The sequence below is a fragment of the Leptopilina heterotoma genome, unplaced genomic scaffold (genome assembly GCF_015476425.1).
Source record: "Leptopilina heterotoma isolate Lh14 unplaced genomic scaffold, ASM1547642v1 Lhet_235, whole genome shotgun sequence".
Classification (NCBI taxonomy): domain Eukaryota; kingdom Metazoa; phylum Arthropoda; class Insecta; order Hymenoptera; family Figitidae; genus Leptopilina; species Leptopilina heterotoma.
In genome coordinates this window covers 1,289,257-1,302,158 of record NW_025110952.1, presented here as the reverse complement: position 1 = coordinate 1,302,158, position 12,902 = coordinate 1,289,257, and the positions used below count along the sequence as shown (strand labels likewise).

Here is a 12,902-nt window from a genome sequence, read left to right as displayed (position 1 = left end):
TGTAAAATTTCTACATACAATATAATTAAAAATTTAGCATTTTGCTAAAAAAAAAATTAATTATGAATTTTGTATTGATAAAAAATATTATTACTTATGGAAAATTGTAATATAATACAGTAACGAAAAATATATAATTATAAATTAGAGTGGCCAAAAAATTTCCTTGTTCTCTTTATTTTTACTTCCTTTTTAATTTTGTTCGAAAAATATATTTTTTTATATTTACTCTTGATGTCGCGTCGAACTTATTTTCTTTACTTTGTTTTACTAGAAAATAAATAGAATATAATAATAAATAATTTACGACAATAGTGATTATTCCCTTTGTCGCAGGAAAATAATATAACCTTGTTAATGGTAACAGTAGAAAATCAATGAATGGGAAAATCAATAAAACAGGTAAGTTTGTCAGTCGCACCTGTTCATCTGGACAGTGTTTTTTTTATTAGAAAAATAAAATGGCATCGTTCTCATTAAATTTACAAAGACGCGTTGAATTAGGTTTGATCGCGAGTGGCAAATTTGATGGTTCTCATGCATGTTTAACGGCGGCCACTTCGGCTGGGAATGTTCTTGTTCACAGTCCTCATAGAGCGTCTTCAGAAAATTTTGAAGATGCACAATCCGTTGGTCGTTTATCCTGGAGTGGAGAACTTGCAGAACTACACATTGGCAATCAGGTTTGAGAATATAAAAGGAATAATAATTTGTTCAAGAAATTTTAAATTATAATTTATGTCTGAAAATTAATGTTATATTCTAATTATTTTAATATAGTTAACTTTAAAGGTTCTTTTTCCAAATAGGAACTATTTTTATATTTGTTGCGTGCTCTGAAGAAGAAAATTTAAAAAAATCCACCAAGACACAAACATTTAAAATGATTTTATTTTAAGGTTATGTTTATATTAAAAATAAAATCGTTGTAAGGTTATGTTTATGTGATTTTTATACCCTAATTCAAAGTTTCTGTTTAATTGTGTAAATAACGAAAACTAATTTTTATTAATTTTCAATGTAATGAACACATAGACACTATATTGAGATTCGATTTATTTCGTGTATTTTAATTTCTAAGAATTATAAAAATAACCTACAATTTTTTTCCTCTTGAGTACCTTTCTTCGGAGCGCGTCTCACTTGTTTCTTTTTTGAAGGAGTAATTATAAAATTGTTATATATTTAAATCTAAATATCAATTTAGTGTTTAGTCATATGTTTATAGAAATTAATATTAGGATTTTAAAGGTTACAGCATTATGCATTGGACGACTTGAAGAAGATGAGAGAGAATTTCTTGTTGTTGGAACACATACCCATGTTTTGGCTTATCAAATTGAAGACAATGCGGATCTATTTTACAAAGAGGTATAAAGTTTAATTATTTTAAGTTAAAATCCAAATTAGTTCCTCCGATTCAATGTTTGATACACTTGGTATTTAATATTTGAAATTTTTTACTTTGAGATTTTTGGAGACGCTTCTTACGAATCTGAAATAATGACAGTGTCTCCTAAAATCGCAGAGTAAGAAGTATCAAATTAGTATTTCGATTTTTAAATTTGTTCGTCCACCATATTGGATCCGACATTTTGTATTTTTTGATACCTAAGACGAAACTTCAGTTAAAAACCACGGAACAAGAACCACATGATTGTAAATAACTACAAAAACAGTTATCAATTACAAGACAATTGCAAAAATGTTTCATCATCAGTGTACCTACTGGTACCTACTCTATCTGTGTCTATAATAAAAATAAAATCCCAACTATTTTTATTTCTTTAAAAAACAGATGCGTGATGGAGTACATAATATTACAACTGGAAGACTAGGCTGGATAAAATATCAAGTAATTATTGTAGGAGGAAATTGTTCCGTAACTGTGTTGGATCATGAGGGGAACGAGCTTTACTGGACAATCGCGAGTGGTATTGTGAGAGTAATAACTGTTTTCGACTTTGATGGAGATGCTCAAAATGAGGTAATAATTTAATGATTAAAAGCTAATTTTCCATTAGGCTTTAAATACACGTCCTAAGAATGTTCTAAAAACGAAGAATTTTTTCGAATTTTTTTTGTAGCTGCTGATTGGAACTGACGATTCCGAGATCAAAGTCCAGAAGGAAACATTAGTTATGTGGCAAGTGAAGGAAACTTCTCCTGTATCAACACTTCTCCCTTTGCCTGGGAGAAAATTTGCTTATGCCGTTACGAACGGAACTGTAGGAGTCTACGAAAACGGTACCAGAATTTGGAGAGGAAAGGTGAGTTTCAGGTTTATCAAATTTTTTTTAAACTGTTAGTACTTTTGTACAAAATGGCTCGTTTGAACCCCTACATAAGATTAAATAAATAAATCAAATGATTATATATTTTACTAACAGTCGAAGCATAAAATAACCTCGATGAAAACTTTCGACATTAATGGCGATGGTGTTTTGGAATTAATTACTGGCTGGACAAATGGTAAAGTTGATGCCAGAATTTGTTCTACTGGTGAAATTATTTTTCGGGTACAATTAAATTCACCGATAGCGGGAATTGTCGAAGCTGATTATAGAAGAACTGGTAAAGCTGATTTGGTCATTGTATCCGAAAGCGGAGAAGGTATAATATCCATATTCTTGTTCTAATTATAATAATCAGTTTGCTTTTATTTTTTATTTATGTAGTAATAAATACTACCTGACTCGGAAAAAATTGATAAACATCTCCCATTCTCTAAATCTCATGATGGTAGGAATTAAAATTGATAGTAATTGAATATTTCGGAAATTTATAACTTTTGTCGGATATGTAGTACGTGGCTATCTGGTGGGAACCAGTATGGATGTTTCCGAACCAGGTGAACTTTATCGTCAACTTTTGTCCAAGAAGGAAGCACTCGAGGTTGAAATTCGCCAAAGACTTGTTACTACACCTAATCAATTTTTGGGTTCCAAGTTGGCGGTTAGTTTAACTTCGACCAGGGGTGCTGTTCGTTTGGCTCTAGCGTCTGGACCCGGACTTGTGGTAATCAATTTTTTTTTGCAAAAATATATTAATTAACAATTAACTGATGAAATGCTTTTGACCATAAAGAAGTGCATCAGCAGTAATCATAAATTGTTCTTTCAGATATATTGTGCAATTGTATTCGCAGAAGAAATTTTCGATGGCGAAACATTTGTAGCTCATCCTAGAAAACCGAACGGTGAATTGGAAATTGAACTTCGTCCACCGAAAGATGGTCCTATTGATATTCACATGAAAACTTATGTGGGAGCGCCTGGTTCAGATTTATTGCAGGTAAAACTCTTTCTAAATTCTAACTGTTCTTCCAATCTTGATACATTTATATGATACATTTATATGTGTATTTACATTATTCCCTTCAGGTTTATGAACTGATGCAACAATTACCAGCTTTCTGTATGTACGAGATTATAAATCCGGCTGATGCAAAAATCGAAGATCTACAAGATATTGGTGTAACTTTCGAGGTAATTATTGACAAGTCTTTAATTGCATCAAGGTTTATTTTTCCGAACGAAGACGAAAGTCTTCGTTTGGAAAAATAAACCTTGATGCAATTGACGACTTCTGTCGTCGTTCGGAATGCAATTGATGACTTTGTTCATATTCAGACCGGAGATAGACCACAACGAATTGCCCTGTGGTTAAACAGAAGTTTAGCAATTTCGGAAGAATTAGAAATAGCTGTCGATGGTCCTAATGCTGGAAGATTAGATCTCTGCTTACGGGGATTGAGAGATAATAAATTGCATTTCTTGAGTGTAAACGCAAGCGGCAAAATTAATATGTTAACAGAAGATCCAACATTTGCGGGCGATGTTGTTCAATCACTGGCAAATTATCTGGGAATTGTGGAACTCACTTCAGAAGCGAATTTTCCAGCCGAGGAAAAAAGAATGGTGGAAATTTTAGAACGCGTTAAAGGTAATTTAGAATGAAAACAAAATTAAACACAATGATTTTTAGGTATAAATATAATTTGTCGCCTTCTAAGAAGATTATTTTCTTTTGGGGGCAAAAGAATAATGTTAGAAATTGACAAGCGAGTTAAGGTGAAATAATAATGTGCCCGGTTTTGTTTAATTAGGCTGCTCATCAATATATTTTAATTTCTTAACATTGATTCAAAAACTTACAAGAACAAAAGACAGTACGTATTTAATAATTAATATTCTTTTATCGCCGGACGATGTCACACGCGAACAACTGAACTACAATAGTACAATTATATATAAGAAGGGTCTTTCCTTCTATACGTTTAGATTCTCCCATCCTAAGGGTCAAGACAGGGAGGAGAAGTGACTGCCGCGGCTATCGACTAGAGTCGAAGATAAACAATAAAATTAAAGTTACCTTCTTTGCAGAATTAAAGGAAATTGAAGTGAAGCTGCAAACGGAAGCGGCAGGAGTTACAAATATTCTAAAAGCCCTGATGATTCGTTTAGAGGACTCAAGAATTCTTGATGACTCTAAAGGTATGAAGAAAAGAGTAACGCAACTGCAAATGGTGGGAGAAAATTTTATGAGGGAGAATGAGATCAGGGACAACAATTACAGGGAACTTACATCGGCTCTAAAGGCATTGAACACCGGTGTGCAGAATGTTTCAAGAATTAGAGGTATGGAGAACAGAATATTTCATTATTGTTTGTGGCCTATAAGTACTTTTTGAAGAAAACTATAAATCCCAATTGCCACAAAGATGAACAATCCTTTCCTCTTTGCCCCTCTTCTGCCAATGATAAAATATTTTGTTTTCTAAAAGTTTTCGAAAGATTTATTTTTTATATTTCTAGTTGGAGGTGCTGCAACTAATGCTATTAATCGATGTAGAGCAGCAATAAAGGATGAAAACCCAAAGGCCTTAATTCATGCCATTAGAAACGGCTAAGAAATAAAACAATTTAGAAGAATTATAAAAGCAAATTGTTGTTTTGAATTAAAGATATTGTTAAAAGGTAACCGGAAAATACGTTGACTGAAATAAGTTTCTAGTCTTAGAAGATTCTGTAAATTTTTTTGTGATAATAAATAGATTTTTAAATCCTGAGGTTACATACACTTAGGATTTTGAAAAAATCGATTTTTTTTTAATTGCATTTTCGTAACATACATGTATTTAAGAGTACACTCAGAAAATTTCAAAGCAATCTTTGGAAAATATTTAATATTCATATTGACTAAAAGTTTATTTATTTACAAATAATATAGTAATACAAATAAATAAATTAATCTATGTTATTATATTCTTTAATTATCCCCAGTATTCTCGAATTGCATGTTTTTGTTTATAAATAATTGTATCAAGTTCTTCGTTTTGTACTATAGGTATAAATTATTATTATTATTATTATAATTCTCTAAGATTTTATTTTTAATTATTTTGAGCATGATTAAGTTAACTGTATTCATATGCCTTGTCACATACAAGACGTGGATTTTTTCTACAGTATTCTACATTGCTACAACATTTAGCTACTTTATCCATTAATTCTTGTTTGGTGAATGACGATCTTGGAACTCTTGAATAATACTCGCCAATAATGTCCTCCGTTTCTGCATCAGTTACATTGAGAATAAAATCAATTCCCACTTCCTATTTAAAAATTCAAGTTATTAACATATATATATTATTATAAAAGGGCTTTTTATTAAATTTTTATTTAATTTAAAAATTTAGTCCGCCATACTGGATCCGCCATTTTGAAATTTAAAAAACTGACATCGGATTTGTAAACAGCGTTACGCGTAACTTGAAATATAATAATATCATAATAACATAGCCCAATACAAAAAAAAGGTTGGGGTTGGGAGATCAGTCATGTATTTTGGGACGCTGAACACGAATCTAATGTTTTGGTCCGTTTTGGTCCAGCACGTTGGATTTTTTTACTAACCTCAAAAAACATGTCAAATTTTTGGTCAGATTTTCAAAATTCAAAATTGTAGATCCAAAATGGCGGACGAAATTATTTGAAAATTGATGATTTTTTTAGAAATTTCCCTAAAAGTTAATGAATTTTGATGAAATTTAGTACCTAGGGATTTTTGAGGTCGCTGATTACGAATCTGAAGTCAACATTAAAAAAATTAAAAATGTCGGACGAAATTATTAGCAATTTATGGAATTTTATGAAACTTGTTATCTAGGCGTTTTTGAACTCACTGATTACGAATCTGAAGTCAGATTTTTAAAATTTAAAATTGTAGATCCAAATAATGTCGGACCAAATTATTCAAAAATTGATGATATTTAGGAAATTTTCTTAAAAGTTGATGGATTTTGATGAAACTTGGTACCTAGGGGTTTTTAAGGTCGCTACTTACGAATCTGAAGTCAAAATTAAAAAATTCAAAATGGCGAATCCAAAATGACGGTCGTAATTTTTAAAAATTGATGGTTTTTAATAAAACTTGGTATCTAGGGGTTTTTGAGATCGCTGATTACGAATCTAAAAGTCAAAATTCAAAAAATACAAAATGGCTGACAAAATTATTAGAAATTTATGGAATTTGATTAAATTTGTTATCCAGGGGTTTTTGAAGTCCCTGATTACGAATCTGAAGTCAGATTTTCAAAATTAAAAATTATAGATCCAAAATGGCGGATGAAATTATTCAAAAATTGATGATTTTTTAGAAATTTTTCTAAAAGTTAATGAATTTTTATGAAACTTGGTTCCTAGGGTTTTTTAAGGTCGTTGATTACGAATCTGAAGTCAAAATTTAAAAATTCTAAATGGCGGATCCAAAATGGCGGTCGTAATTTTTAAAAATTGATGGTTATTTTTAATGAAACTTGGTATCTAGGGGTTTTTGAGGTCGCTGATTACGAATCTGAAATCAGATTTTCAAGATTCAGAATAGCTGATCAAAATGGTGAACGAAATTATTTGTAAATTGATGGATTTTGATTAAATTTGGTATCTGGGGGTTAAGAAAAGTGGGGGAAAAGAGTCCAAAAATCGTATTTCTGAGGGTTTTTATTATTTTTCTTTTCCTAAACCATACGAGGTGTAGAGACTTCTTTTTAGGCTTAAATTAAAGCTGGAATCTTACACTACAAGACTCAAATGCATAAAACTACAAAAATTTAATTTTTTTGAGAGAAAAAAAAATGAGAAAAAAAATACTGGAAACTTTCAAAAACATGTTTTTTTTGGGCCTAATTCTCTTCAATTTTGATTTATATGGTTCCTAGTAAATTATAAAATTGTTTACTACTCACTTTTGGCAATTTCATGAACTGCAATGTTGTCAATCTATCTTGAAAATGAACATCCGTTGATTGTCTCTTTCTCCTGTGGAACTTTTCCAGAACTGAAAATATGATATTTTCTTTTACTATTCTTCAAATGTTTTTTTAATGTGTACAGTAATATCTACCTGTACTGGTAAAATTCAAACTTTCGCATTCGTATAGCAGTAAAAATTATGATACATGACAATTATTATTGAAAGGAGATGAGCTAAATCGAGGACAATCACATTTTCATCACTTTTCGTAGCACTAGAAAAAAGTACTCTTCTTATAAACACTTTAAATAATATTAAAATTAATTAATATTAATTCAAATATTAGTTCCTTAATTCAGATTTTTAAATTTTTAATGAAGTTTAAAATACTAGCATAGTTGAATGTAGAAAGCTTTTATTAAAAAGATCCCCTTTATTGTAAAAAATTAAAATACTTGATATTTTTAAAAATTTCAAATTATTCAAGGTAGACTGAAGTATAAGAAAATGTATATTATTTTTTTTCCCAGTCCAGTAAATACATTACCGTATTTATCCCTTGGAATATGTACTTCTCTTGTGAGCCGTGAGCCATGACAGAGTTCCAGCATAATTTCCAAAAATGTATTTTTGCAATCGGAATTTTTTGCTTCAGTGTAATTGAGAACAATTAGAAAAATAAAATAGTGGAGGACAAGAATTTTTCTTGTCTTTAGTGTCATCTTCTGATGATGAACACGTCAAAACACTAACTAAGGCTTTAAAATTTTCTAAATGTCAGATGTTTTGAGAATTCTTCTTATCCAAACGTACGTGCTTAAAGTGTTGTGTTATAATCGTCTTAATACCTATATTTACCTGTCTCTTTGGTTTTATGAATATTCTGTCTCATGGAGTAGGAATGCAGTTTCCATGGATCTTAATTGCAACATATTATGATCCCATGAAAAAAACAGGTGTCAAGTCGAGGCCACTGTCCTATCATTGATTCCTTATATATAAGCTATGCGAAATCACTAATTACAATAAACATACAAGCATTGTTTAATGCTTGAAAGACATTCTTGAAGATAAATTTTCTTCATGCGTATAAATTTAATAATTAATCAGAAATATTCTAGTTGCAGCATTAGAAAAATATTTATGACAAATATTAATCTAGACTCACATATATTAGCAATACGTGGCATCGTTATAAATATGCAACATTGTTTAACATTGTTTCTCCTTATGTGTAAAAAATATAGTTTTTAAGAAAATTTTATCCTTTTTGTTATTTTTTCTAATGCATCAATATTTTGATATTTTATTCGAATCCCACTTTTTTGTTAAACCAAAAATTAGAAAATATGTTTTTTTTAAATTATCATTTTAAAAAAGGCTCCTTCATTACGAATCTGACATCATTTTATCAAAATTAAAATTAAAAATTTAAAAATTATTTCAAAATTAAAATTATACCTTATGCTTCCAAAAGTATCATGATCAATTAAATAATTAAAGGTTTTAAACATACCCAGTTCCCTGCTTTTATTTCTGTTTCATTTTATAAAAGTATTTACAATGAAAAATATCCAATAAAAAAAAATTAAAAAATTAAAAAGAATTGAAAATTTAAAAAAATAAAAAAAAAATGTAAAAGATAAAAACTATGAAAAAAAAAATTAAATATAAAAAATATGGAATGTAAAATTGTTTGGCAGCCTCCTCGTGGTACATTCTGGTGTCGTCGATTTTAAAAATTTAATAAATTATAAAAAGTAAATTCACCACCTAATATCAGGGACTACAATTCAATCAATTTTGAAAAATTTCCGCCACTTTGAATTTTTAAAAACTGATGTCAGATTCGTAATCAGCGACCCTGAAAACCCCCGAGTTATCAGTTTCTCAAGCCAATCTAATTAATTTTTTTTTTATCGTCCGCCATATTATGGATCCACCATTTTGAATTTTTAAAAACTAACATCAGATTCGTAATCAACGACCCCGAAAACCTCCGAGTAAGGATTTTCAAAGGAATCCGACTGATTTTTGAAAATGTCATCCGCCATTTTGAATTTTGTAAAACTAACATTAGATTCATCATCAGCGACCTACGGCGCCCTCGAACTCCACACGTGTCACAAAAATCGCCGTTAAAAAATGAATGCCTTTATCAACCTGTTGCTTAAGATACTATTTTTAAATAATCATATTCTATAATAGGGGGGGAAATATTGCCTTTTTAACCTAATAAAACGTGTCTAAAACTGAAGTTTGATCCATTAACATATATTTTGATGATAGCAGAATACCAAAAGTTTTTATTTTCTTACAAAAATTATAAATATTTTTTTGTTATAAAATTATATTACTATTTAAAAGGATTGAGTTAAAAAGGGTAAAATGAGAAACAGATACTAGTTCACAGTCAAAAATTAAAAACAGTTTTATTTCACAATATATTAAAAATCCAATATAGACAATTTTTATTTTTTGTGTACAATTCCGCACGTCATTATTTCCTCATAGTTCCGGTCCTTCCTGGCTACTCTCCGTCCTCGGTGCGTATACCGTCTCCGATTCTTGACTTTTATAGCTTATAAAAGTTGGCTGAACATTGCATGAGAGTTCAAGAAATTTTAAATTCTTTCATGCAATGTTCAGTCAACTTTGGCTTAAATCATTGAAAAACATCTTATTTTAAAGAATTACTTCAACATTGATTAAATTTTCTGTGCTGTGTGGAAAGAGGAGGTGTAATTATACTATAACGTATCTAACACAATAATCGCGAAAGTAAAAACCTTGAACTTTACAACAAAAATATGAAAGATATTGATTTTTGTTATCACTATAGAAACAAAAATTACAAACATGTCATTTTTAAACCATAACTAAAATACAATTTTCGGAGTACTTATACATAATTATAATTTTATTTTAAAAATACATAAATATTTTGCTTGATATTCAACTGACATTCTTATACTATACTAGAAAATTTTTTTCCTTGCTTATTTTCAACCCTCACAACACCCGGATATTCAAGATATCCCAGGGATGTCCTGAGAACGTCCCTATGGGATATCCTGAATATGCCGGTGCTATGAGGGGAGTGCATGAATGACACGAAGGCCCAAATTGATTTAAATATAATAACAGCTAAGTTGCCCTACAACGGAAGAACATACCTATAAGTGGTATTGTCGCTTAAGTTGAATTTTCTATAGATAAACATAAAATAATCAAAATTTATCACTTTTTAGAAAAAATGTTTTTTCACTTGTTTCAGATCAATCATGCCACCATCAAAAAAGTAATGCTGCACTAAAATGCGTGTATCTTTGCCATTTTTAATTTTTTTAAAAAACTATTTGGTATTTACATATAGCTTACAATATATATTAAGAAACAATAAAAATGTCATCTTAAATATTTTCGTCAAAAAACATTTTTTAAAAAAGCAGTCCAATTTAAATGCGTTCAGGGTGACGGAACCCCCTATAAGCGATAATGTTACTCACATATATGTTTTTCTGCTGTAGGCAAATAAGCGTATCCACGCGTGTATTTCTAGCCAAAGTTTCTGAAAATTTTATCTTTAATGTCTTCCTACATGCATTATTGATAAAAAATTATTTTTTCTACAACCCAAGTAGTAGCAAGTCATATTACTTCAATGCTATTTCATTATTATAATATGTAAAATTAGTAATTACTGCAATATTGAAGTGTCCCACCCAAAATAACACTATGGTTAGCATAACAGTAATATTATGTGCTACTTGAAAAACAATACTATTTTCGGGTGCAATAGGCACTTACCCTCTGGGCACGAAAACATCTTTGTTCTAGAAACGTTCCTAAAACGTTTTTAGTTTCATGTCCTCCACATAACGTCTTAAAAACGTTTTATGTTCAAAAAACGTTTTTAGAACATTGGACATGAAATGATCTAAAAATGTTTTAGGAATATTTCTAGAAAAAGACGTTTCCGTGCCCAGAGGGTAAATAACTGCACGCTTCTTAACCAATCTTTTTTTTTAGACGAATCTCTTTAGAAAATCAAAAATATTTTCATCAATAATACTTGCAAAAATTTCAAATAGAAATACAAGAAAAGACAATGAAAATCCAATCGACAGTACGTACAAAGAAATTAGCAATAACTTTTCTTTCTCGATTTCTGTAGGTGGCTCTAAAATCTGATGCTCTAGTTCACCACTTATAAAGAGTTTTGATATGAAACCGTATTGTCCTGCTCTTATAACAATCTTCCTAAAGCGATCAGTGAATGGCGAGTAATGTCTTAATAAGAATCCTTCATGTACACTAGCAACCGATTCTAACAACAATTTTCCATTAAATTCCCCTCTTAACTCCCGTATATGATTAACATATAATACTGCCCTACTGGAAATACAAGACACATTTTGATAATCATTCAAATACTGAAGGCACGCTAATTCTGATCCGTTATCCGGAAGTACAATAGAATTTTCTGATAATTTACGAATATGAGGGTTAGAACTTTCAGCCATTGAAGACATTAAAGCCATACTGTTGACTACAGGTTGCAAAGACGATGCAGCGAGTTCTGCGAGAGTTGTCATCTCTGGTGGGGATTGCAACGAAATGTCCAAGATGACGGAAAAAAAGTAGCCTGTATAAACGAGGCAAGCAACTACAAACGATCCAAACACCATTCTCTCCACCACTTTGACTGGTTCCTCAATAATAGATAATCCCATTATGATTTGACTGATGTTCAACGTTGTCCATGTACTTTCTCTGAACCGCATCATAATTGCAGTTAATTTCAGTACGCACATCATACTAACAGTTCCAAGAATCATGAATAGAAACTCTTGTGAAAGAACGATGGCATTAGATTTTTCAGTTTTCGGTATTACAGCTTTTGCATCAGATTGAATTAAATAACCCAATTGCAGCGTAGTGATTCTTAAACCGTCAATTAAGAAAAATGGGTTTGCAAACATTTCAGCTCTTTGCTGATGTAAAAGTATTTCTTTCTTCAATACAGATGAAGAAATTTGAGAAATTTTGGGTTTGAAGTTCATTTCGTGTGCTAAAATTCCAGTAAATTTCTTCGCAGTATTAAATTTAGTTGCGACTATCCCACTTCCATTGGAAAAGATAAATTTTAATGGATAGCTATGTAAATTCTCCAACTTATTTGGAAACCATTGGCTTTTAGCTGATATCTTAAGTACAGTGTATTTATTTATGAACGGATTTAACCGATGCATAAAAGGTGGATATTCTCTTTTCTTGATGATTTGCTTCAAGTCTTCTTGCTGACAGACCAAAATGGTGACGTCCAAAAAATCATTATTCCATAAAATCTGTAATGTTTTCCTAATATCCATGTCAGGTAGTTTTTGAGAATGCACGATTAAACATTTCGGCGTTGGTAAAGTTTTTGATAACGTTTTAATCGTAGAAAGAGATTTACTAACCATTTTAGTAGATACATAGTTCACACTATCTGTTACAACTACAAATAGCGTTGTCTTTCTGGGTGGTTCAAGTGATTTCAAATAAACCTTGAGCAGTTCACTTCTCCGTTTACTGTACTCGATACTAGAAGATGGGAAGTTTTTAATGATTGACTTGAAAAGAAAACTTATTGAATCGTC

The 12,902-nt window shown here is 30.5% G+C and overlaps 2 protein-coding genes across 3 annotated transcripts; one reads left to right on the top strand and one right to left on the bottom strand.

The window, feature by feature from the left end:
• Nucleotides 1–270: 270 nt before the first annotated feature.
• Nucleotides 271–4,979, top strand: LOC122502671 (Bardet-Biedl syndrome 2 protein homolog). Of its 2 annotated transcripts, XM_043612832.1 has the most exons (12): nucleotides 271–402; nucleotides 505–683; nucleotides 1,252–1,371; nucleotides 1,799–1,987; nucleotides 2,088–2,270; nucleotides 2,391–2,613; nucleotides 2,807–3,018; nucleotides 3,124–3,294; nucleotides 3,384–3,488; nucleotides 3,633–3,945; nucleotides 4,386–4,640; nucleotides 4,818–4,979. In XM_043612832.1, exons 1-12 carry the CDS (start codon nucleotides 378–380, stop codon nucleotides 4,910–4,912), a joined length of 2,070 nt encoding a protein of 689 aa, XP_043468767.1. In that variant the 5' UTR covers nucleotides 271–377; the 3' UTR covers nucleotides 4,913–4,979. The 2 variants fall into 2 exon arrangements, with proteins under 2 accessions (XP_043468767.1, XP_043468766.1); XM_043612831.1 differs by lacking the exon at nucleotides 271–402 and having other exon boundaries at nucleotides 413–683.
• Nucleotides 4,980–5,089: 110 nt separating this feature from the next.
• LOC122502672 lies at nucleotides 5,090–8,104 on the bottom strand. The gene is made up of 3 exons (XM_043612833.1): nucleotides 7,805–8,104; nucleotides 7,250–7,341; nucleotides 5,090–5,617 (listed from the first exon to the last, which is right to left on the bottom strand). The coding sequence occupies exons 1-3, from the start codon at nucleotides 7,977–7,979 to the stop codon at nucleotides 5,420–5,422; spliced, it is 465 nt and encodes a 154-aa protein (XP_043468768.1). The 5' UTR covers nucleotides 7,980–8,104; the 3' UTR covers nucleotides 5,090–5,419.
• Nucleotides 8,105–12,902: the final 4,798 nt, after the last annotated feature.